Genomic DNA, 21915 nt, shown 5'->3' on the forward strand with positions numbered 1-21915 from the left:
GGAAGGAGTGGGGAGGAGCTGGTCCGTGTGGAGCTCCGAAACGGGAGCTCTGCTCGCTTCCAGGCTAGGGATCGGCACGGAGAAATGGCTGCGGGAGGGAGGTGGGGAGAGCCGTGAGGATGGGGCCGGGCTGCTGAAGAAAGCTTGTTCGTCTTTTGAGATTTTGAGATTCATTGGCTTGGGAGAGCTCGGGTAGAATGGATATTGACGGCGGAAAAGGATTCTGGTCCCTGAAGATGTGTCTGCTTTTTTTTTATTTATTTATTAATTTTTTTTTTCTTCCCTGGCTCTATGGTCCTTTAAAGGAAAATTAAGCCCCTTTCTAAAAAAAACTCGAGGCAAGGTGGAGTACCCGGGAGCAGCTGAGGAGCTTTCACAAGGAAGCTGGAGAGGGGACAGAGCATCACATCAGGGCTGAGAAGAGCTGGCAGAGCTGTGGTGCGTGTGACACTTCCCGAACACGTGCCGGGTTTCAGCATCTTCCCGTTGAGAAGCCCAGCCTGTAGCAGGGAATGTAACCTGCTGTTTCTTGTTTTCTGCTTCACCAGCTGGGGGTCAGGGCATTTCTTTTGAGGTGCACAGGATACTGCTGCTGTACCGATGGTTTTATAAAAGAGGAATTCCCTGCCCCGCTATTGCTCTGCAGAGGGATGTCCAAGATCCCCTTGGCAGAGTTTATTCGGGGCGGGTTGTTGTGCTGGGCTCACGTTAAACTTTGTAAAAGTCTGCAGTGCTGATTTATGAACTGGCGGATTGCAGCGTGGCTTAGTCTAAAGATAGCGAGGAGGTACTGGGGGAGGACATTACTGCGGAGCGTGGCCCCACGCCCGTGCCCTGTCCCTTGCTGCGAGGCACGGCAGGGAGGGGTTCAGGCAGCGCTCAGGGATGCGGCGGTGGGCAGGAAGTCATTTTTATAGGGTGAAATCTGTCTCTGAGTGCTTCATGTCGTAGATACGTGTGGGGTGGGATGTGGCACAGTCAAATGGAGAGCTGTGGCTGCCTGGAAGCTGCTTTGCTCTGGCTCGCTGCCTGCTCCCATTCCCTCCTGCTCGCCGGGGTGCCTGGACCAGCAGCTGCTGGTGAGCAGAACGATCTGAGAACTTCCAGGCCTTCCTCCTTTGTAGGCGTGTTAGAAAACGCTCCCGCATGCATTATCTTTCCTCTGGGGCAGATCATGCTGAGCGTGCTTTGCTCAGAAGCTGTGAGGGAGAAGCAGCAGCTGGACGAGCCTGCCGTGATGGGCAGGGTCAGTGACCACCACTGACCACCCCGGCTCTGGGTGTGGTGGTGCCTCGGCTCCCGAGAAACTGGGGGTTTCTCTCAGTGCGTGGGACAGGCGAGCCCCACGCAGCCTGTGCAGACACAGCGAAGCGGGCGGCCGCTGCCTGCTCACTGCTGGGAGCGCTGCCTGCGCCCTCACCCCGCACAGCGCCCACCGCCATGCCGGCGCCCGCCTCACTCCAGCAGGGCGCGCTGCGGAGCGCGGGACGCCGCCCCGCCTGGCGCCCGCCTGCCCCTTTAAGAACCGCGGCTGGGACCTGTCCGTCAGCGCCCGCCGCGCTCTCCCATTGGCCACCGCCCCCGCGGGTCCCGCCCCATCTATAACGGGGTTTACCAGCACCTTCTCAAGGGCGCTGCAGTGCGGCTCAACCACACTGCGGCGCCCGCCGCGCGTCGTCCCATTGGCCAAAGCGCAAGTCTATCAGCAGTTGCCCACCGCTCATTGGTTCGCCCGCCTGTCAATCACTCTCACGGCCCCGCGGAGCGCTGCGGCATGGTTGGCTGGCTATGCTGCCCCTCAGCGCTCCGCCCGCCTCCTCACGGCCGCGAGCCAACCGGCATCCGAATGAGGGCGAGCGGCGCTGTCTGATTGGCTGGGCCGCGCCTGCTGGGGTAGGCTGCGCGCCGGATATATGTAGCGGGGGGCCGAGCACGCCGCTGCGTGAGGCGCTTCTCGTCCGCCGGGCTCTTTGGTGAAGCGGCGCCTCCGCTCCCGTCCCGCTCTGCCGCAGGTGAGGGGGTGGCGGCGCGGGGAGGCGCCGGCGCGGGGAGGCGCCGGCGCGGCAGCGCCTTGGCGCGGGGCCCGCGGGCCGCACGCAGCGCCCCGCTCCGAGGCGCCCCCGGCGCTCCGCAGGCCGCGGGCCGTGCGGGACGGCGCTGCTGGCGCCTCCTCCCCCTCCATCCCGCCCGCTCTCGCCGCGCTTTGTGGCGGCCGCCGGCGCCGTGCCGCGGCCCCCGTGCGCTCCGCAGCCTCCGCCCCAGCTCCCGATGCGGCGGCGGGGCAGGGGGGCGGCGGGGGATCGGCCGCCGGCGGGCCCGCATTGTGCGCGGCGAGGTGTGCGGGGCCAGCTTTGTTCTCGGGTTTCCAGGCTCGGATGCTCCTTCGCTCGCAGGTTTTGGGTTTAGTTTTGGGCAGGTGGGGCCGGGGAGGAGCCCACCCGAAGCCCGAGGTGTGCCCGGTTAGCGGGGAACGCTGGCTGCGGATTGAGGGGCAGCGCTGGCTGCTCGCACGGCCCGGACCTGGGTAACACCTCCAGGTGCCTTCCTGGGTATAACTTTATAGGTGAAGGAAGTTATAATTCGAGCAGGAGAGCATGGATCTTAACCTGGTTTACCGCATGACCTTGGCTGAATCCGAGATTAAGCCAAGCTTTAAATGCGAAGTACTGCTTGTGATGAGACTTTCCAGCATCCTGTAAGGCCCCAGATGTACGTGCTGGAGAAACCCCAGAGGAAAGGTTTCGCTACATCTTCCAGTAGCTCCTGGTGTTGATCTGGATGTTCTACCGCGTTCCTAATTCTCAGCGGGCTTACCTGGTGACCTTCTGTGTTAAGGCTTGCATGAACGTAATAAGTAGTCTTTACCAAAAAAAGGATTTTTTTGTTCCACCGTCGGAGGGAAAGCAGCTTTTGCAGCAAGCCGCCATGTTTCCAGTGTGTGCTATTTTTGGCAAGCCCCTGCTCTCACAGCCAGGAGTGACAGATTTAGGAAATCTGGGCACTGCTATCAAGCTTCGGAAGCTGATGCTTCCAGATGCCATAAATCAAACGTGGGGAGGGGTGTGTTGGATTTTTTTTTTTTTTTTAGGTAACAAAGCTTATTATATTGATGTCATAAAGGGAAATGCAGAAGTTGACAGACAAAAACTGCATTTCAGACCTTTCCTGATATTTTTCCCTTTGACCATATTTTCACTTTTTTTCTTCTCTGTCTGGTAAGGAATAAGCCAAACCATTTTTCTAGATAGCTCTGTGATACTTCCATGGTGCTGATGCTAGCATCTTCTCATCCTGTGAACTGAACTCACCTTTCCTGGGATGTTTCAGTCACCATATATAATGATGTAAAAAGTTGTGAATCTATCTTTTTTTTTTTTTTTTGCATAGTATATGTAGCTAATTTGAAGGTTGGCTGGAAGTATTCACGTGCTTGAAGTCTTACATCCTTATCTTCATGATGGAGATCTCACGACCTTTTTTGACAGCATCACATGTTGCAGGGACTGGTTTGCCTGAAAAGCGCTACTAAAACCTGATAGAAAGTGTAATTGTGCAAAGTCTGTTAGGAAAAAAAAAAAAATCAGTCCTGGTACCTTTGCAAAAGTATATCATAATTTTATAAATCTTAAATATTTTTAAAAACCTTAGGCTTGTATACATCAGGAGGTAAAGAATGGCCCCAGTTCCTGACTGGTGTGAATTTAGCTTTTTTTCTTGCTAGGTTGTGTTAAGTGTGAACTCCTTAAGTTGAAGGCAGGGAAGCATGATTAAAATTAAAGTAGGAAACCTGGTGGACAGGACTTAGTCTATGTGTGCCGAGCCCATCAGGAGATTCTGTTGGGAATCTTTGCATTTGGAGTCTGAGAAAAAACAAAAGCAGACCAGAGGATTTGTTCGTGCTGTGATGGCAGGACCACTGCTCTGCTGCTCACTCTGGTGCTGGCACAACAGCATCATCAGTAGAGTTCAACACAACTGATGGAGTTTGAACATCTGAATTTTAGACAGAATCTTTATGCAAATTATTTGTTTCAGAGCTTTGTTTTTCACCCTGCAAATTGTAAGGGAAACATACAGAGCAATACTTTTTACTGAAAGGAAAATAAAGCAAAGGTGATGTTGCTTTGAGTACATCTTGGTAATTCTGTTCAATACAGTAGGACCTGATGAGAGAGCACTCATAAGGTTGGCATAAATGGCCTGTTAGAAAACACTATTTTAGTTTTTAATATTAGCACCTGGGCCTTTTTGTCTGACTGAGGTGATGACTGAAGACTCAAAGAGGAAATCTGAGCAGAGCAGCGCTTCAGCAGGGTGGTGCTAGTTGCTGTGCTGGCTGTGGTCTGCTCTGCTTGGAACAAACTAAAAGTGCTAGTTTGCTGTAGAAGACTGGATGATTTTTTTTTTTACAGGTTCCTATATAAAATCTGCAGACTTGAAGTAATTATTTGATTTCCTGGGGTACACCTACTAATAGTAGACTTGATTGATAACCTTAAGCTACCTCATTGAGTAATTAAAAAGGAAAACTGAAGTCTGATCCTCAGGTACTGTAAAAGAATCCTTAAACTTTGCAGGCAGTGAGAGTTGTGCTGGCTCGAGGTCCCAGTTCTGCTATATAAAGTCTGGAGCTCTTCCAGGAAGACACGGCTGGTGCAGTGCAGCTCTGGGAGCAGGAGCCTGGCTGCTGCCAGTCATGGAGGAGTGATCTGTGCTGAGGCAAATGTGCAGCACTGCACTGGAAAATGCTGGTGCCCATCTTCCATTTCCATCTGCTCTGCCCTGTGCTGTCTCCTGGCTGCTGCTGGGCTGGTTGTGTTTTGTTTTTAATGTAACAGTGCAGGGATGGGTCAGTCCTGAGTGCCAGGATACAGCTGAAACATCAAGTTTAAGCATCTTCTGTGACCTAAGTGGGTAGAGGTGAAAGAGTTGATTCTCTTTACAGTTCTCTGTTGCTTGGCATGCAGAAAATATTTTGAATAATCTTGGTGATTCTAATCTGAGTGGCATTAAGCTTGAATTTCACTGTAGTGTTGGTGTAGCTCAGGGTTCTGATCTACCTCTTCTGACTGCTGATTAGTAACTTTTGCTTTTTTACTTTAAGAAGCTGCACTGGAGCCAAATGGAAAATTTGCAGACCTAAGAGAAGATGACTGGACCTGCTGCCAACTTCATCGAGATGTTGGAGCAGCTCTTGGATGTCAAAACAAAACCTGTTCTAATGGCAAAATCACAGGGTCTGAGTAGCTGCTTTATCTGAAAGCAGTCTGAAGAGCAGTATAGGCAGAAATCTGACTTATTTCTTATTAAAGAAAAAGTAAACAAACCATTCAGCACTATCCTACTGCTGTTCAGGATGAAATTTGCATGTTTAAAATGTAATTTTGCAGAAAAACATTGCTTCTAACTGAGGGGTAAATGATGTTGAAATAGGTTCAGTTAGAAAGGCAAGTCCTCCCACGTTTGTGAGCCCATTTAGGATAATTGATTTTAGGATTATTGAAAATGTAGGAATATTTCTGGGAATTCTCAAGGCTTTGACTTTTCAGAGAACTCAGATTTTAAAGAGGAGTTCCTTTTTTGACTTCTGTCAAAATACAAGGGCCGTGTGTTTTTCTGTAGTGCTAAATGTAACAGAGCTCTTGTTTTTGTGAGGATATGGAGTGTTGCTTGTTAGGCTCAGGACAAATCACCTTAGTTTAATGTTACAGCAGGTAACTGCTGTATAGAAGTGATAATTGAGTGGTATCAAGTAGAAACTTGGAAGCCAGGTGAAACAGCTTTAAAAAGGAAGGGAAAAAACCCCCAAACCCACACCATATTATGCTCAGCACTCAGGGAAGGCAAAGTGTTTTGTGGGATGAATAGGAAACACAAACACCTTGTTGAGAATTTTCTTGCTATATGTATGTTTTAATAGCAAGTTTTCAAGATTCTTCTGTTTTTTTTTTTTTTTCTCTCCAGGACCTAATTTGCTATTTGTCTTTGGAGCTTTATGCTCCTAGCCACAGGAATAATGTTTGGTATCATTTTCCTTACTCAGATGAATGTTCATCCCTTACTGTAGGGGTGTGCTGATCTCAAATACCCTGACTTACCCTTCAGGTGACCTTTGTGTTTTTAATCTGCTTTTGACCTGAATGACCTGGAAATAACATTTCTCCATAATTATCTCTTTTTCTTTTAGGTTCTGACTGAAAGCATTAGAACTCTTCAGTTTGTCTCTTTCTTTCTTGGTAGAGCTGAAAAACACAAGAAGTGCTGAATTTTGTCTAAAAAATGGCAAACTCCATCATATCCATCAACTTGTGGATCACACTTAGGTTTGTTAGCAAAAACACAGGCAGACTTCTACATTGACAGCTCTTCAGCAATTGCTGGTTTGTTTATTTGTATTCTTCTAGTGTTTGAAGGGCTGTGCATTGCTGCTGAGTAAGGCTTCCCATCTGCCACTGGCAAGCAGAGGGGTTTTTTGGTACTAGCATGGGCAGTGCTGAATGCAATTCTGAATTATTTTTTAATCTTGTGATGAAAACTTCTTTTAAATTTTGTTTGTAGATTATTTGATTAGAAAATAGTTAAGCTTCTAACTTAGTTTTTCTTATCCATGTGTTGGTGTGATATATGGCTTTTCTAGAGAGTCCCTTGTCAGTGTGTCTCAAACTTCAGAAGGGGCTCAGGTATTGCTCTGCCTTTCTGCTGCATCTAGATAATTAAGCATAGAGAAATCTGATTGCCTGGTGACTGCTGTGTGATTATTTTTTTTTTTAATCTAGTTCCCTGTAACACCTCAAGTATCTTACAAATACAGGCACTGCCTGTCTTGTGTGGGTCATTCAGAGGAGAGGAGTCACAAGTGAAAGGAGAAATATCCGTGCTAAGTTTGACAGTTTAGATCCCCCTTTTATTAGGTGTTCGGAAGATTATTAAAGACTCTGTCTGCATGATATGTCTGATACTTCATTCACACTGCTCTGAAGTGCCTGCTTCTGGAAGTTCCTGGTTAATACATTCATCTTACAGACCATCTCAAATGTTTCCTGGAGATGCTAGTAAGAATTGAATGCTGGTAAATTTGCAGCTTGTCCTAATTTTATCCTCAAATATTTATTTATTGTATAACTTACTTCATCATTGAGCTTCCATTGAATGTGGCTACCAAGCATCTTGCCTTCTGTGGAATAGTGCTGACTTAAGATGATAACTTGTTCCAGGCTGAATACTTTGCCTCTGAATCTGTCAAAAGACAGAAAAGATTAACTGGTTACAGGTAGGCAGCTGTAAGGGTTTGTTTCTGAAATACAGGCAGTGCTGCTGGAACACTGTCCCAGTGACATTGTCTGCCTCTGCATGCAGTGGGAGTCAAGTAATGAGACCTATTTTTTAAAGCAGATTAGTGTTTTGGGACTTCATTTGCCTGCTTATTTGAGGTGCATTTTCAGCTCTCTATAATTTAGGCTCAGGTCAATAACTGTATTGCTTTGGGTTTCTTTGTTTCCTTTGATAGTTAAGGTTGTTTTAAAATAAGGGTATCTCAGTGTATCTGCAGTCTTTGTATTTTAAATACACATTTACTTGACATCACTCTTCCTACTTGAGAGCAAGCTGGTGTGATGATATAAATTCCAGCTGAAATGGGCCCTGGACTTTGCCATGGGATGCAAGTTTAGATTGTGTTTCATTGTTCACTTTAATGTCTTGTGTCAAGGTACCAGCCTCATAGTTTCTTACTTTTATTGCTTAGTCAGCAGCAGAGCAGTTGCTAGTCATGTAAAATGTATGGAGAGTTGGAATTAACTGTATTAGTTGTTTTGTAGTTAAACTTTGTTTATATCATGCCTCTTAGAGGCCTACTGGCGTTTTCTTCCATTACTTTAAATTTTTTTTTTGTCCATAACAGCAGCAGTAACTGCTTCTAGAGCTGGTTGGTTTGTGGCTTTGAGCATGCTCACCTGTTGCTAAGCAACTTGGAGAAATCCCAAATGACACTTAATTATGCAATCCTGTTAACTATTGACCAGACCTTTAATTTCCAGCAGAATTGTTGTTTGCCACATTTGTGGTGTGTTGTGCTTGGATACAGGCACCTCTTTTCTGTGTAAACTTCTGCTGTTTCTTCAATTTCCAGAAAGCCTTTTTAAGTTAAGGAATTCACTGATACCAAAGTGAGGGAGTGGAGTTGTGTGAAAAGTTTGACATTCTGAGTGGCTGTTTTGGCACTGTGGAAGCTCCACCAGTTTGTAGAGATGGAAGGAGTGGAGTTCAGATGGTGACTTTATAGCCCTTGAGTAGCCAAAGGAGAAGGGGTGAATTGCTGTGCAATACTCCAGTCAGGACTGGAATGCATTGTAGGAACTTTGGCTTTCTTGAGAAGGTTCCTTGTATTAAAATGCAAGTAAATTAATTTTGTCTTGTTAGTTCTAGCTTTTTTCCTTGACAGAGGTTTAAAATTGCCACACTACTTGGGAAGTGAAATTTGGGTTTTGGTCCTTTGGCTTGTTACATCAGGCCCAGGGGCTTTTGCCCGAGTCTTGGGACTGGTTGTCCTGAGAGCTCAAACATCCTGTGATGAGCATAAGAAATACTTCTGTTGTGTAGGGAGGCAGCAGAAGCAACATTCAGACTAGACTTGTCTAATTCAAAAATTAAAGACCCAAATCCACAAAAACCCCAAACAAATTGAGTTGGGACAGCAGTGATTAGTTTGCTTTCACCATATTGCCGTTTGGCAAGAAAATAATATCCCATGCTAGATGTGAGTGCTGAGTCCATTTTTCTGAACACTAATATACTGATAGGTTTTGTGGACCTAAATCTGAATTTGCTAATGCAGAATTTACATAAATGGCTCTAATTTACATAACAGTATTTCAGAAATTCGGTGCCTGACACTGATTTTCTGCCAAGTGGGAGCATTGTAACAGATGGTGGAATTTTCCATCAGCCAGGTGATAACCACTGTAAAGGAGGTATTTGTCTTCCTCTAAGTCCTTGGCTTAACGAAGGGGCTCAGTTATGCTGCAGAATTGTTATGGTGTAACTGTTAAAATTTGACTTATCCAATTTGTTTTACATATGGGATAATATGAATGCATGATTATGAATGGATCTTAAATAATCAGATTTTCAGCTTTTCCTGTCAATTTTCACCCTTTCATCATTATGTCAATTGACAGGAAAATGTGTGGATAAGCTTTTATCAGGAGTAGCATAGTGACAGTTCAAACATTTGGTGCTATTATGTGCTGTGCAATGAAAATGTAGTATATAAAGTATTAGCAGTTTTTCTTGGATCAGGGAATAGTGGAGTAGTAAATTGCTCATGAGTGGTGGGGAGCAAATGCTCTCTAAGGAGATGCTTGGCTTCCACCATTCAGGTTGTGCTGGCTGGAGAATAAGAACAGATGGCAACTGGCAACGTAGCAGCAGGTGCAGCAGTAGTGAAAACAGATTGTTGTCCTCTGATTAGGTCGTGTAAAGGTCTTTCCCATTTCTTTTCAGATCTGCTTGAGAACAACTGGGCGCTCAGCAATTCCTCTTTTCATGTTAGGAGTTAGTTATGATAGATTTTTCACCCTTAGAGGAGGGAAGTTCTTTTATGTATATCTTTAAATGTGTGAGTATGACAGACATAATCAAGACACTTCACTTCCAATATTTCATGAGACCAGCAAGGAAGATGATGTGTCTGTGGGTTAATGTAGGTGAGGGCTTTCACTGAAGATGAGAAATCTGAAAGAGCTGTTGGTGAATCAACTGTTGAAGTTTGAGTGCTACAGGAAGGTTTTGCCATAATGTGAGAATGTCAAGCTTTGTGCATTGGTGTTCTAGGAAGCACTTGAAAATAATTCTCACAAGAGCCCAATTTATCAGAACTGAATAGAAAACCTGTCTATTTACACCTGTAGGAATAAACTTGAATTCCAGGGAAGCTATATCTTCACAAAGAAATTAAGTGTACCTCCTGTCATTCTCCAAATGGTGATCTTGGTGTGTGGTAGGACTGGCTTCCTGGCTGTAAACTGTCAGCACAGAAGCAAATTTTTTAACTGTTGTGGAGTGAGGAAATCCTGTGTTGTCGGTTAAGCTGACTGGAGCTAAAAGTGTAGGTCATATCTGCCTGCCATTTCTGCTCCCTCTGCTTTAGGGTTGGCCTGCTCCTTCTAGAGCTTCACAGGCACTCAAGAGGAAACAAAGTGGGATGAGGAAGTTAGCAATGGTAGCCACCACTTAGCTGTACTTTACCTTTGCTGTGTTCTCTTATTGTCTGATAATATTTTATGGGGATCTCATTTAACATGCAGTAGAAGGCAAGAGTTCATCTCTTGGAGGTGTTTGTCACCTCAGGCTGTGCTGGGTGTTGGACATCTGTATCTGTAATACATTACACTTTGAGTTCAAGGGCTTCTGCAAAACCACAGATTGTAGAACCTTCCTGAAATGAAAGTGGTTTGCAGAATCTGAGCATTTCCTGCAGGCCAGACCCAGCCATGGACTATTTCTTTTTTTCTTCATGGTTAGCTCTTAAAAATATCCTCTAACAGCTGAAAGCTTCTGAATGTTTTGAAAAGCCTCTTTGAGTTCTAGATCATATTTAGTCTTATTTTTTTCTGCACATTATCATGTAGGTAACATTTCTGTGTGTGGTGGTGATAGGCACATATCCTGCTGAAAGAGAGGGAGTTCATGGACACATCCTCTGGAGCCCACCAGATCTTTCTTGCTGTGTTTAAACCTAGAGAAAAGTGTGTTTTAAAATAGGGTGGGAAGATTTCTCATTTATTCTAGATTTTAAAAGATAGTAATGTGTGTTTGTATTAAAAGCAGAGCAAAACACATTAATGTATACAAAATTATAGCTCTACTGTTATGTCTTCTGGCTTGAGCTTTAGCTGCATTTCTCCAGCAAAGCTGATTGCAGTGCATTCTGGCCACTGCTGGGAGTTTAGGTGTGATCACATCCTTGGATCTATTACCTGGATGTTCTGACAGTGTGGGTAAACACTGCCTTGTCCCTTGATAACCATGTGTTGGATATTTGACCATTGATTGAGATGTATGAAGTTTGCCAAGTTCATTTGGACTTAGCTTCACCCAAAGTATAAGCTTCCATGGCTTTTTAAGTACATTCATCTCTTTGAGGCTTAAAGCTTCTGTTTTGCATTCCTGGTCCATCCAGCAGTGTGTTGTGACTTCCTTTGCAGCCCTGTGTATGTTGTGTGTTCAAAATTAACACCAACCTGGTCACCTCTCTTCTGAAGCTCTGCTGTGTTGTCAGTTTTTGGTGTTTAAAGGACAAGTTCTCTGAAAGTCACTAAATACTGTGAGTATCAAATGTTTAAGATCTGTGGATGAACTGGGACAGGGCTTAATACAAGCAGGTGGGAAAGCCAGTCTTTTTCTTTCCCTTTTGCTATGTTTGAAGGGTAAGTGGACAACTCGGTTTTCCCAGGATATGGGATGCTCTTGGGTATAGTGACAAGAAAAAGCTTGTCCTAAGACATGCCTGGCTTGGCTTGAGCTTTTGCAGGCTCCATCTGGATTATTCTATGCTAAAAGACTAATGAATTTGGCTTCCCTTTTCCCCTCTATTCTGTGTTCTGGCTGTGATTAGTCTTGGTTTTCCCCCAGTCATTGATGCCACCATTTCTTGTCACTGTTTATGATAATCAGTATTAAATAAAAGCAGGTAAGTAACCTGAATTGCCTTTTAGAGGGCTCAGCTGAATAGTGTCAGTTTGAGTTCCATGGCACACCTGGGGAATGTGCATATGGAATTTGAGTTCCATGTGTTTGGGCAAAGGGCTGTGTAGTGAAGGAGATTGGGGGTCAGTAGTGGGGGCAAAGTTCTTTCAGCAGCAGAACTGTTTGGTAAGCCCCCATTCTCTATTGATTGGTACAACTGAGTGTGAAGCAGAAAATCTGCTGTTGGTTCTGTATTTGGTACTAAGAACATGCCCTGCTGTTGGTGTTTATGTCTGTGAGTTTTAAACTATTTTGAATGAGTTTGAACAGTGTTTGAGTATTTAATGACAAGGAAATGTGGGAATCTGCTTTGGTTTGGGCTGAAGATACATGTATTGTGTAACCTACCTGCAAATACTTTATTTTTGTAACTTGCAGCTCTGTAGAAAGTACCTAGGTGGATTTGTCTCAGCTGGGCATGAGTGGTGCTGGCATGCCCACCCAGATGGGCATGGGTGGTGCTGTTCACTTGACTGGTGGAGTGAATTTAAGTGAGAAATGACTTGCTGAGATTGGTGGAAGCAGGGGAAGAGCAGTATGTTAGTTTGTAGCATAATAATTTTAATATAATCTAATATTCCTCCAGAGTGCTTGACACTCACAGCAAGTAGTGCTGTGCTGCTGATAAAAATAGATTGGACTTATTCTGACCTTCTAAAAATGCCCTTAATACAGTAGCACAGGCTTTGCCTGAGAACATCTGACTTTTAATTCTGATTGTGAAGTCAAGTGAGGTAAGTAGAATTTGGATTGACTGTAAATGTCTTAGCCACTTAGCAAATCCTCTTGAAGAACCTTACTTGCTTGCCACTTGCTTTTTACTGAGGATACATGGGATGCTTAACTACTGGCAGGTTATGAGGTGACCTCCCTCGGCCGTGCAGCCTCTCCCACCTCTGGTTTGGTACCCAGGAATCCTTTCCCTGGCACCAAAACTCTGATGACTCTGAAAACACATTGCTTAAACTGCTTACAGGGGTGAAACAGTCCTGGTGTGTGCTTTCTGCTGTGATTAGGTGGCTTATGCAATCAGGATGAGAACAGTCATTTGAAATGCTCATGCTTTATGGAGCTTTTGTTTTTTTCCATAGTTTTCAGTTGACCAAAGAAATGGTGATGGAGAAGCCAAGTCCCCTGCTGGTCGGGCGGGAATTCGTGAGGCAGTACTATACCCTGCTCAACCAAGCACCTGACTATTTGCACAGGTAAAGCTCTGCTTCCCTTTGAGCTGGTTTTCTGTCTGAATTTCTTAACTTGTGTGCTAAAATTGGTGAGTGATCTTATTACTGTGTCTTAGCTTGTTGAATTTGGTCTCGTAAAAAACTGATTTATTCAAGATGCTGAGCATAATTTACCTTTGGTTTCGATCAGCTGGTTTAAAAGATGGATAATAAAGATTACAGGAATTCTTTAAATATCTGAGTTCTGGTTCTGACTGAAATGCTGCTTGCCATGTCTGCTTGTAATCAATATAAATTGAAATTGGAGAAATACTACTTAGTTAAGTATTTTTGTAGTTTTTGGCTTGATAAAATGCCCTCTGACTAGGGGGAAACATTTAATGAGTTGTGTGCTTGTCTAGTGGGCTCTCCTGGGAGTCACACCAGCTCTTTCTTAAAGGAAAGTCAGGAAATTGTGGATATGCAGCAAACTATAATCAATTATCTAAACAAATAAGTCCTGTTTGGTTTGACAGGTATCCTTCCTGAAACTAATCCTATTTATGAAGATACACTTCATTTTGTTGTGTTCTGAGTAGCCAGATAAAGTTTCTGACACCTTCCCCCTTCCAGTCTCAGCAACACTTACTCAGAGTGTTCCTCCACTTAGGTAGACAGCTGACCTCATCCCCTTGGGTCAGAGGACAGTTGACTCTGTGCCATGGAATCCATTCCAGTCTTTTATCTGCTGGCAGAGTGCAGTGCCATGGTGCTTGGGGCATTTCATCTGGTAACCCCTCAGTTCCAGAAAGGAAGATTTACCTGCAATACTTTTTTTACTGTAGAAGAGCAGAACAGACCCATTGCTCCCTGCTCAAGCTTGAAGTCAGAACTTGAGGAGGAGTCTTCAGCAACTTCAGGCTGTTGCTTTGGGGACCTCATGCAGAAAAGGATAATGGGATTACCTCTTGAGCTCTCATGAGACTTTGGTTTTGGTTGTTGGTGCTTGGGTCTCTGACACACCTGAGTGCTACAGCTTACATAAGAATTTTGTTTTCCCTCCAGATTGACAACAGGATTATGAGATTTTGTAGCTTTATTCTAGTGATTCAGACAGGAAACTTACTTGAAAGTGTATTATTCATGCTGTATTCTAATGTAGAGGCTTAATGTTCTTATACAGCAAAGCTTGGCATTAAAATATTTCTTTCCAACAGGTTTTATGGAAAGAACTCTTCCTATGTCCACGGTGGCTTGGATTCCAATGGAAAACCAGCTGATGCAGTCTATGGGCAATCTGTAAGAACTTTTAAAAAGAAAGCTGTTCTTTCCTTCTATTTTGTCACCTTTATGGTTGAGAAGAGAAATTTATCCAGCTGTGATTCACTCCCACACTGTTCAAGAGCTTCCTGTAAAAGGAAAAAAAAAATGGGGAGGGGAAAAACCCTCTTGACTGTAGACAGCAATAGTTAAGCAAAATGTGCTTCCTTTATAGAAAGCTTATAATGTAAAATTGCTTGCACAGCAAACTAAACAAGCATCCTGCCAAGCTTTCTCTCCAGAGTTAGGGAATGTATCTTAAGCCAGGTTTTATGATTTTGCTTTCTCTGAAATCTGCCAACTTGGCAGAAACGGCTTCTGCAGCATAACCCACGTGTACCTTTCTTTCCTAGGATATTCACAAGAAGGTGCTGTCACTAAACTTCAAGGATTGCCACACAAAGATCCGTCACGTGGACGCCCACGCCACCCTCAACGATGGCGTGGTGGTGCAGGTGATGGGGGAGCTCTCCAACAACATGCAGCCCGTGCGCCGGTTCATGCAGACCTTCGTGCTCGCTCCCGAGGTGGGTGTGCTGGGCTGCCAGGGGCTCTGCCACCATTGCTGAGCTCTGCCTCAGGCTTGCAGTCTGAGGGGTTAGACTGGGAAAGTAACTTGCCACAAAATTCAGCAGCTATGTTCTGAAAATTCCTTTGGGAATTACACTACTTCTGTATGACTGTACATTGACCTTGGATATTGAAATCAGTTATAAATATCCTGACTCCTAGGTTAGTACAATGCTTTTTTTTTCTGAAGCATATTAAAATTGTTATCTTTGATTTGTTATCCTAGCAACTGGTCTTTTTACTGAAAAAGAATTAGTAGAAGGAGGAGAATGCTTCCTGTCACTTTGAAAATATGGGTTCCTGATTTTTTTTTTTCCATAATGTGCTGACTTGGCCTTTGAAGTGGCATTTTTAAATAGACTTTTTGGAGCAAAGCAGTTCACAGAATTGAAAGTGATAGTGAAGGAGGAGTGTTGCAAGATCACTTTGTTTTACAATATGACTTGGAGATAAAAATTGATACTTTAGACACCAGGAAGTTGTCACGCACACTTCTTCAGTGTTTTGAGCTATTGGAATTAAAAGCACTTCAACAATTTTATCCTTTGTTCCATCCACACTTGACTTGTTAGGACTGATGTCTTTTTTCCTTTCTCATTCTCCTGTCCCAAATAACATTATTTTCTGAACAGGCAAATTTGAATTAATCTTGTGAGAAGCACCATTTGCTCAAACCTTTGATTTCACATTATTTCAATTTTTACATTACCAGATTGTTGTTATTGATTCAGTTCTTCCCTTTGATTTGCTTTTAGGGCTCTGTTGCAAACAAGTTCTATGTCCACAACGATATCTTCCGCTACCAGGACGAGGTTTTTGGGGACTCTGATACTGAGCCTCCAGAGGGTAAGTAGCAGAAATTTTTGGATGGTTCTGTTGGTGTTTGGTTCTGGATCTATTATCAACATTCTGTTCCCAGATCAAAGGAAATCTTTTTGCTGGAGAAGTCAGATCAGTATTAAGTTTCATGTTCTTGTAGGTTTTTTCCTTGCCTGTAGTTCTTCACAGTCAGCAAGGGATTGTGACATGCAGATGATTATTTTTCTGGCATAATCTGTTTCTATTACAGGAATCGTAAGACTTATTTTGGCAGCTGCAGTCATATTTCTAGGTTGTAAATCTTGTTCTCTGAAGTATTTGGAGCATGTTTTTTAACCTTGGTCAAAACTGAGTAACCAAAATGATAGTGGAAATGCAAAAAAAGTCTGTTTCATGTCACATCTCAAAAGTGCTTCCTGTGTGTCTTTGGCAGAAACTTCACCTGTATTTTGTGATAGGTGCCTTGTATTTGAATTTCTCACTAAAGATGTGTATTTTTTTTCTTTTCTAACATTATTTAGAATCTGAGGAGGAAGGGGAGGAACCTGAGGAAAGACAGCAAACACCTGAGGCTGTTCCTGATGATAGTGGTGCTTATTATGAGCAGGCTGTCAGGTAATAATATATTTATAAATTAAGTCAGGTGTTGTGTGAGACAGGCTGCTTGTAGAACAGGTCACATGAATTTATTGCTATTAATAGTTTTCTTTTGATAGTCAGAAAACTTCTGTTTATTGATCAGCTGAAATTAAAATGGCGTTAGACTGAACATGGAGACTCTGGACTTTTTTTTTTTCCTGCTTTATACTGTACCAATGCAAAATTTGCATTCTTTTGCAACGTGGCCTTACTTGGCCTTGTTCTTCCTCTCAGATGTCATGTGCCTGACTTCTGTATTGCACAAGCAGCACTGCTTATCAACAGTAATAGAATATATATAATACCACCTCTTTTTCCTGCTTTTTGTGCTGCTGTATAATAGTAATGACATTGAGGAGCACCTGGAAGAGACAGCTGCAGAGGCAGAGCCTGAGCCTGAGGCAGAACCTGAACAGGAAGCTGAACCAGAGGTGCAAGAAGAAAAGCCTGAGCCAGTATTAGAGGAATCTGCTCCAGAAGAGACTGTGGAAAAGAGTCCTTCTCCAGCTCCTGCTGATCCAGCCCCTGCAGTGCAAGAGGACTCCAGGGTAATGACAGCGGATCTCTCTTTACTCTGATGTGGTTTCATAAGTATGGCTCTCCTGTCTATTTACAGAGCTTTATTTTTACCTGGGGATTTTTGTCACTTCTCAGTATTAAGGAAGATAAAGTGGACTGACTGGGACTCAGGACTCCAATACTTTGGTTACCTTGTTGTGATATTTGGTGTTGGGCCACTACTGTGTCCTTTTTCAACTCTGGAATTCAGGGATAGAGTAGAAGTGTGACTCCATTGTCATTACACTGAGTCTTTTGAATTTAAATAATTTGGAGAAAATTGTGGGGAAACTGCTATTGGCTGGCTTCTGATTTTCAAGGATAAGTTAAAATTTGTTCCAGTCATCCTGTGTCTGTTAGCTGTCCTAGAAGTAATTATTTCAGAAGGAGATGCAGTTATGTTTTTTTTTTTTTTTTTTTTTTTAAGACATTTTCCTGGGCATCGGTAACCAGCAAGAACCTTCCTCCTAGTGGGGCTGTCCCAGTATCAGGAATACCACCTCATGTTGTGAAAGTACCGGTTTCACAGGTAGGAATCCAGCACCTGGGGAAGTTCAAGTGCTAGACTGTTGGCAGGGGAAAATGAGAGTGAAATCTGCTTGCTTCCAATTTGACTTCCCAGGCCCCAAAGACTTTAGCATTCTGTGATTCCTTGTAGACTTTATAAAGATGTTATTCCTTGGTTTTTGGGTTGAGAATTGTTTCTCATGGAGGAAAACAGGGAATGTTCATGTGAATACTGCTTGCTTTTATCATATAAGCCAACATGAGCTAACAGGTATTTTAGTCACAGGTGGGAAAAACTATTACCTTTCCCTTTATTTTTTTAATTACCAACTTGACAGTGTGCTCTTAAAAGCTGAACCTGCTGGTATGTCTGTCTGTCTCTCAACTGTTCACTCCTTTTTGAATTGATGCAGCCCCGTCCTGAGGTAAAGCCTGAATCTCAGACTCCCCCTCAGAGACCTCAGAGGGATCAGCGAGTGAGGGAGCAGCGAACGAGCATCCCACCACAGCGGGGTCCTAGGCCAAGTAAGAGAAGCTGCAAAGAAGCTGTTTTCTGCTGCTTAAAGGTTTTGGGGAAGCAATGTGATAATTCAAGTTTTTAAAATATCATTAATTTTGTCAGTAAGCAAACAATTTTTACTCAAATAAAAGTTCAAGCTCGGCCTCAGCCAGGTGATTAAAAAAGCAAATCATTACACACTTGCTAGAGTAGATTGCTTTCCTTTTTTTTATATATGAATGGATAGACAGTGTGAATTGATTCTTTCTAATGCTGGTAATTCTGACCATGGCTTGGTTTTCTGTTTGTTGTGGGGACTGAGTTTTCTAAAATCAGGTTTTGCTTTTCTGTTCAAGTTCGCGAGGGTGAACAAGGCGATGTGGAAACCAGGCGGATTGTGAGATACCCGGACAGTCATCAGCTGTTTGTTGGGAACCTTCCCCACGATGTGGATAAATCTGAACTTAAAGACTTTTTCCAAAGTAAGTTGATTGCTTTGCTGTCCTCTGAGGGGTTGGGGGGTTGCAGCCATGGGCGTGGTCAACAGAGCATTCTAATGTATGACCCAAGAACTTGGCTTTTCTCTTGCAGGCTATGGCAATGTTGTTGAACTCCGCATCAACAGTGGCGGAAAGCTCCCTAATTTTGGGTTTGTGGTGTTCGATGATCCTGAGCCTGTTCAGAAGATACTTAGCAACAGGGTAAATAAATTTCTAGTCAGTGGTTTTTGGTCTGTTGACAACAGCAGTATTTTTCAGCTTAACAGGAAGAGATTGTACTTGATCTATTTAGATTTTTTTGAGCATATTAAAGTAGATGTGATGTTTTTCCATCCTATTACCAAGATTTGTGCAGTCTTTGTCATTGAAGTAGCTTGTAGGAGCTCATTACAGAGCCTTTTCTAGTGGGAGATTGCTGAACACAGGAAGTGTATAAATAGCTTTCAGGAAGACAAGGTAGAGAGAGTCTGATTCTATGGACAAGTAGAATCTTGTTTGTCAGAGGCTGAAAGGAAGAAGCTGTATTGGTGTGCACGCTGAAAAGAACTTTGCTAAAAAAGGCAGGAGGTACCTGCTTAGCCTGTCAGCAGTGATTGCTAATGCAGAATGTGTGTCCATGCCTGCCTACTGTGGTAGGAAGGGACTCTGGCTGCACCCTCATAGCCATGTGGGGAGCTTGCTTTACAGCTCTGCTCTTTTCTAAAACACACCAGAATGGTCAGTGTTAAACCTGAGATGGCTTTTCAAAGGTCACTCCTTCACATCTGTATTTTTTCCAGTAAAGCCCCAAGACTGGATGCATGGCTTGGCTATTGCCGTTGTTTAGTAAGTCATCCTAAGACCCTTCAGTCTTTCATGGAGAGGAGGATATGAAACGAGGTTGCAGGAATCTGCTTGACCTTGAAGAGCTCCAGGTGACCCATTAATGACAGTACCTTCTGTGCTTCTGTTGTAGCCTGTCATGTTCAGGGGAGAGGTGCGCCTGAACGTGGAGGAGAAGAAAACACGAGCTGCCAGGGAGGGTGACCGCAGAGATAACAGACCCCGTGGACCTGGAGGCACTCGTGGGGGGCTGGGAGGTGGGATTCGAGGGCCTCCACGTGGAGGAATGTCCCAGAAGCCAGGATTCGGAGCTGGAAGGGGGATCGGGCAACGCCAGTGAATTCATCGCCGATGTTGACGTGGTGGCGCAAACCCTTTTTCCTGCAGATTTGTGAATTTCAGCCTTGGGTGTCTTGGAATGTGGCCCTAGCCTGTTATAGACTGCTACGTTTGATACTATTTCGGCCCCTTTTTGTTTGTGTTATGGTTCTGTGATTTATTTTTTTTTCTAGTCCTTGTCCCAGATTCCAGCTTTGTGGAACAACGTTTTAGGAAAAGTGGATTTTAAAAAGAAAAGAACTGAATTTTCCTCTTCACCTCAACTTACGGACTGATTTTTGGTTTTTTGGTACCAGTGGTTTTTCCTAAAGGAATGGCTTTCTTTTTTCTTTTTTTTTTCCTCCCCTCTTTCTAAGAATTTGGGTGCAGTCAGCGGAATAATATTTCACGTGCATGCGTTCAAGAGCCTGTAGGAAAACATAGTTCTTGGCAAGTATTCCAAGGGCAGAAAAGCAAAACTCTTGGTGTTTCTTTGAGGGTCATACGAACATCCTCCAGTCTGGAGACATTGCCACTTGAAAAAATTGACTTTCATCTTTCTCTCTGTGGCGCTGTTAAAGTGGAATAATGGGTAGAATCTCTTTTCCTTTTGATACATGATCACAGCAAGGAATTCGAACTACTGTTTTACCACTTTGAAATTTTGGATTGTGGGATAGGTTTTAAATGTCTAGAACTTGACTCTTCAAACACTTTTCCTGAACTTGTGAAATTTTTTATTGAAATAGGGAGTTTTTTTCATGTTTAGTTTGTATTTGTATAAAAAAAAGCAAAATTGTTGTGCCTTCTATTTATCTCTCATTCCAGTTTTGGCAAATTGTTTAAAAAAATAAAATAAAAAAGGTCTAGATTTGCTTTATCAAGTCAAGAGTATGTTGGAGTTTGTCCAAGGGGAAGAGGCTCTTCAGTCACTAGGTTTACAAGGTAGAGGTGGTTGTAGCTAAAGCTTTTAATACCTTCTGTGCATCACTTTGCATTTAAATTATTGAAAAAAAATACTTTTTGGATGCAGAAGTTAATAACTTGAACTTGAAGCTGGGCAGATCTGTTGTAACTATTGCAAAAGTACAAGCAAAACAAAAATACCTCTGTCACATCCTTTACAGTTCCAACTGCTGTAATAATTATTTTTGCAGTACTTCATTCCTTCAGACCTGAAGTGGATAAGAAGGAATTTTTGTCAGAAGTATGGAAGTTGCTTGTCTGTCCTGGTGTTAAGATGTTGAACACTCTCCACTGCCTCTGAAAGAAGATGAAACTGAAAATAAGATACAAAACTGGGTAATTTCAATCCCAAGAGATCCTGTAAGATGGTGCTGCACAAAGCAGCATTTCTGTAATGCCTGGTGTTAAACATCTGCATAAAAATGGTGGATTTGTGTCTCCACCAGACCTCCAGGTCTCTTGGTAGCACAATAGATCTGTGCAGGGAGTTTGCTATTCTGTGTCAGGTGTCACTGTTTCCATGTTTCTTGGTTTATGACTGTGCATATGCAGTGTATCATCTCTTGACCTGTGCTTGTTGTAAGCTCTGGAGCAGAGCTACCCTTGGTATTACCTGTCCCCAACAGTCATGTTTTGCCTTTTCCTTGCCAGACTTAATGGTTGAAGCTGGTTGTACTAAATGTTGCTGGAGTGTTGGTTTCTGTTTTATTTTTCTCTTTGCATTTGTTACACTGTTTGTCCCTTCCCTGCTTACAACTGTGTCTCAGATTGGCCTCTGTACCTGGAGATTGGATACCTTAGTGAACTGGGGAAGAGTGCGAGCTGTGGTGTGCTCTCACAGCCAGCATTTGAGGAAATTCTGCTGCTTCCTCTTGTGGTAACTGGTATTTTTTTAAAACAAAAGCTGTCTGCATTTTTCCTACCAGGAATACCTGTGGGGTGAAAGTATGCAACGGAGATATTTTACTGAACCCTGTCCTTGTTGTTTGTGATACGTTTTTTCCCCTTTGTTGGATTTCTGCTGTTCATGACGTTGAATCCGAAGACTGCAGTAACAGGTTGCACTTCAAACTTATCAAAAGTGCTTTTAATAGAAGCTTTTATACCTCTTAACCAAATCTGCAAAAGCATCTGTAAGCTTGAACCCCCATTTCTGTAGTGGGAGCTGGACAGTTCTGGCTCATTGCTGTCTGATTTGAAAGAAGAGTGTCAGTAAAGAATTTTAAAAGGGTGAAGTGTGTGCTTGTTCTCATATGGATCATACTCAATATGTTGACCCAGAAAGTCATGTTCTTGTCCCAAGATGACAGGCAAATAAAATATTTACATAAAGTTCTGTGGGAATGTCTTGTAAAGAAATACTTTCAAAAAGAAAGTTATGTTGTAGAGTGACTCTTGATATTTGCATTTTGGTGCTCTGTGACTTGCTCATAACAAAGTCCTCTGAAGATGCCTGCTGTAAGACGTTGCACATTGGTTTTGATGTTTTAGG

The 21915-nt window shown here is 43.3% G+C and overlaps 1 protein-coding gene across 2 annotated transcripts; it reads left to right on the top strand.

Moving 5' to 3' along the window:
- The first annotated feature begins 1937 nt into the window (after nt 1-1937).
- On the top strand, nt 1938-21755 carry G3BP1 (G3BP stress granule assembly factor 1). Of its 2 annotated transcripts, none has more exons than XM_021552133.3 (12): nt 1938-2012; nt 12837-12950; nt 14123-14204; nt 14579-14752; nt 15551-15641; nt 16136-16229; nt 16597-16801; nt 17239-17340; nt 17732-17843; nt 18174-18299; nt 18388-18518; nt 19273-21755. In XM_021552133.3, exons 2-12 carry the CDS (start codon nt 12856-12858, stop codon nt 19477-19479), a joined length of 1419 nt encoding a protein of 472 aa, XP_021407808.2. In that variant the 5' UTR covers nt 1938-2012; nt 12837-12855; the 3' UTR covers nt 19480-21755. The 2 variants fall into 2 exon arrangements, with proteins under 2 accessions (XP_021407808.2, XP_021407809.2); XM_021552134.3 differs by having other exon boundaries at nt 18409-18518.
- The last annotated feature ends 160 nt before the right edge of the window (nt 21756-21915 follow it).

The sequence above is a fragment of the Lonchura striata genome, chromosome 13, assembly GCF_050655825.1.
Source record: "Lonchura striata isolate lonStrDom1 chromosome 13, ASM5065582v1, whole genome shotgun sequence".
Lineage (NCBI taxonomy): Eukaryota > Metazoa > Chordata > Aves > Passeriformes > Estrildidae > Lonchura > Lonchura striata.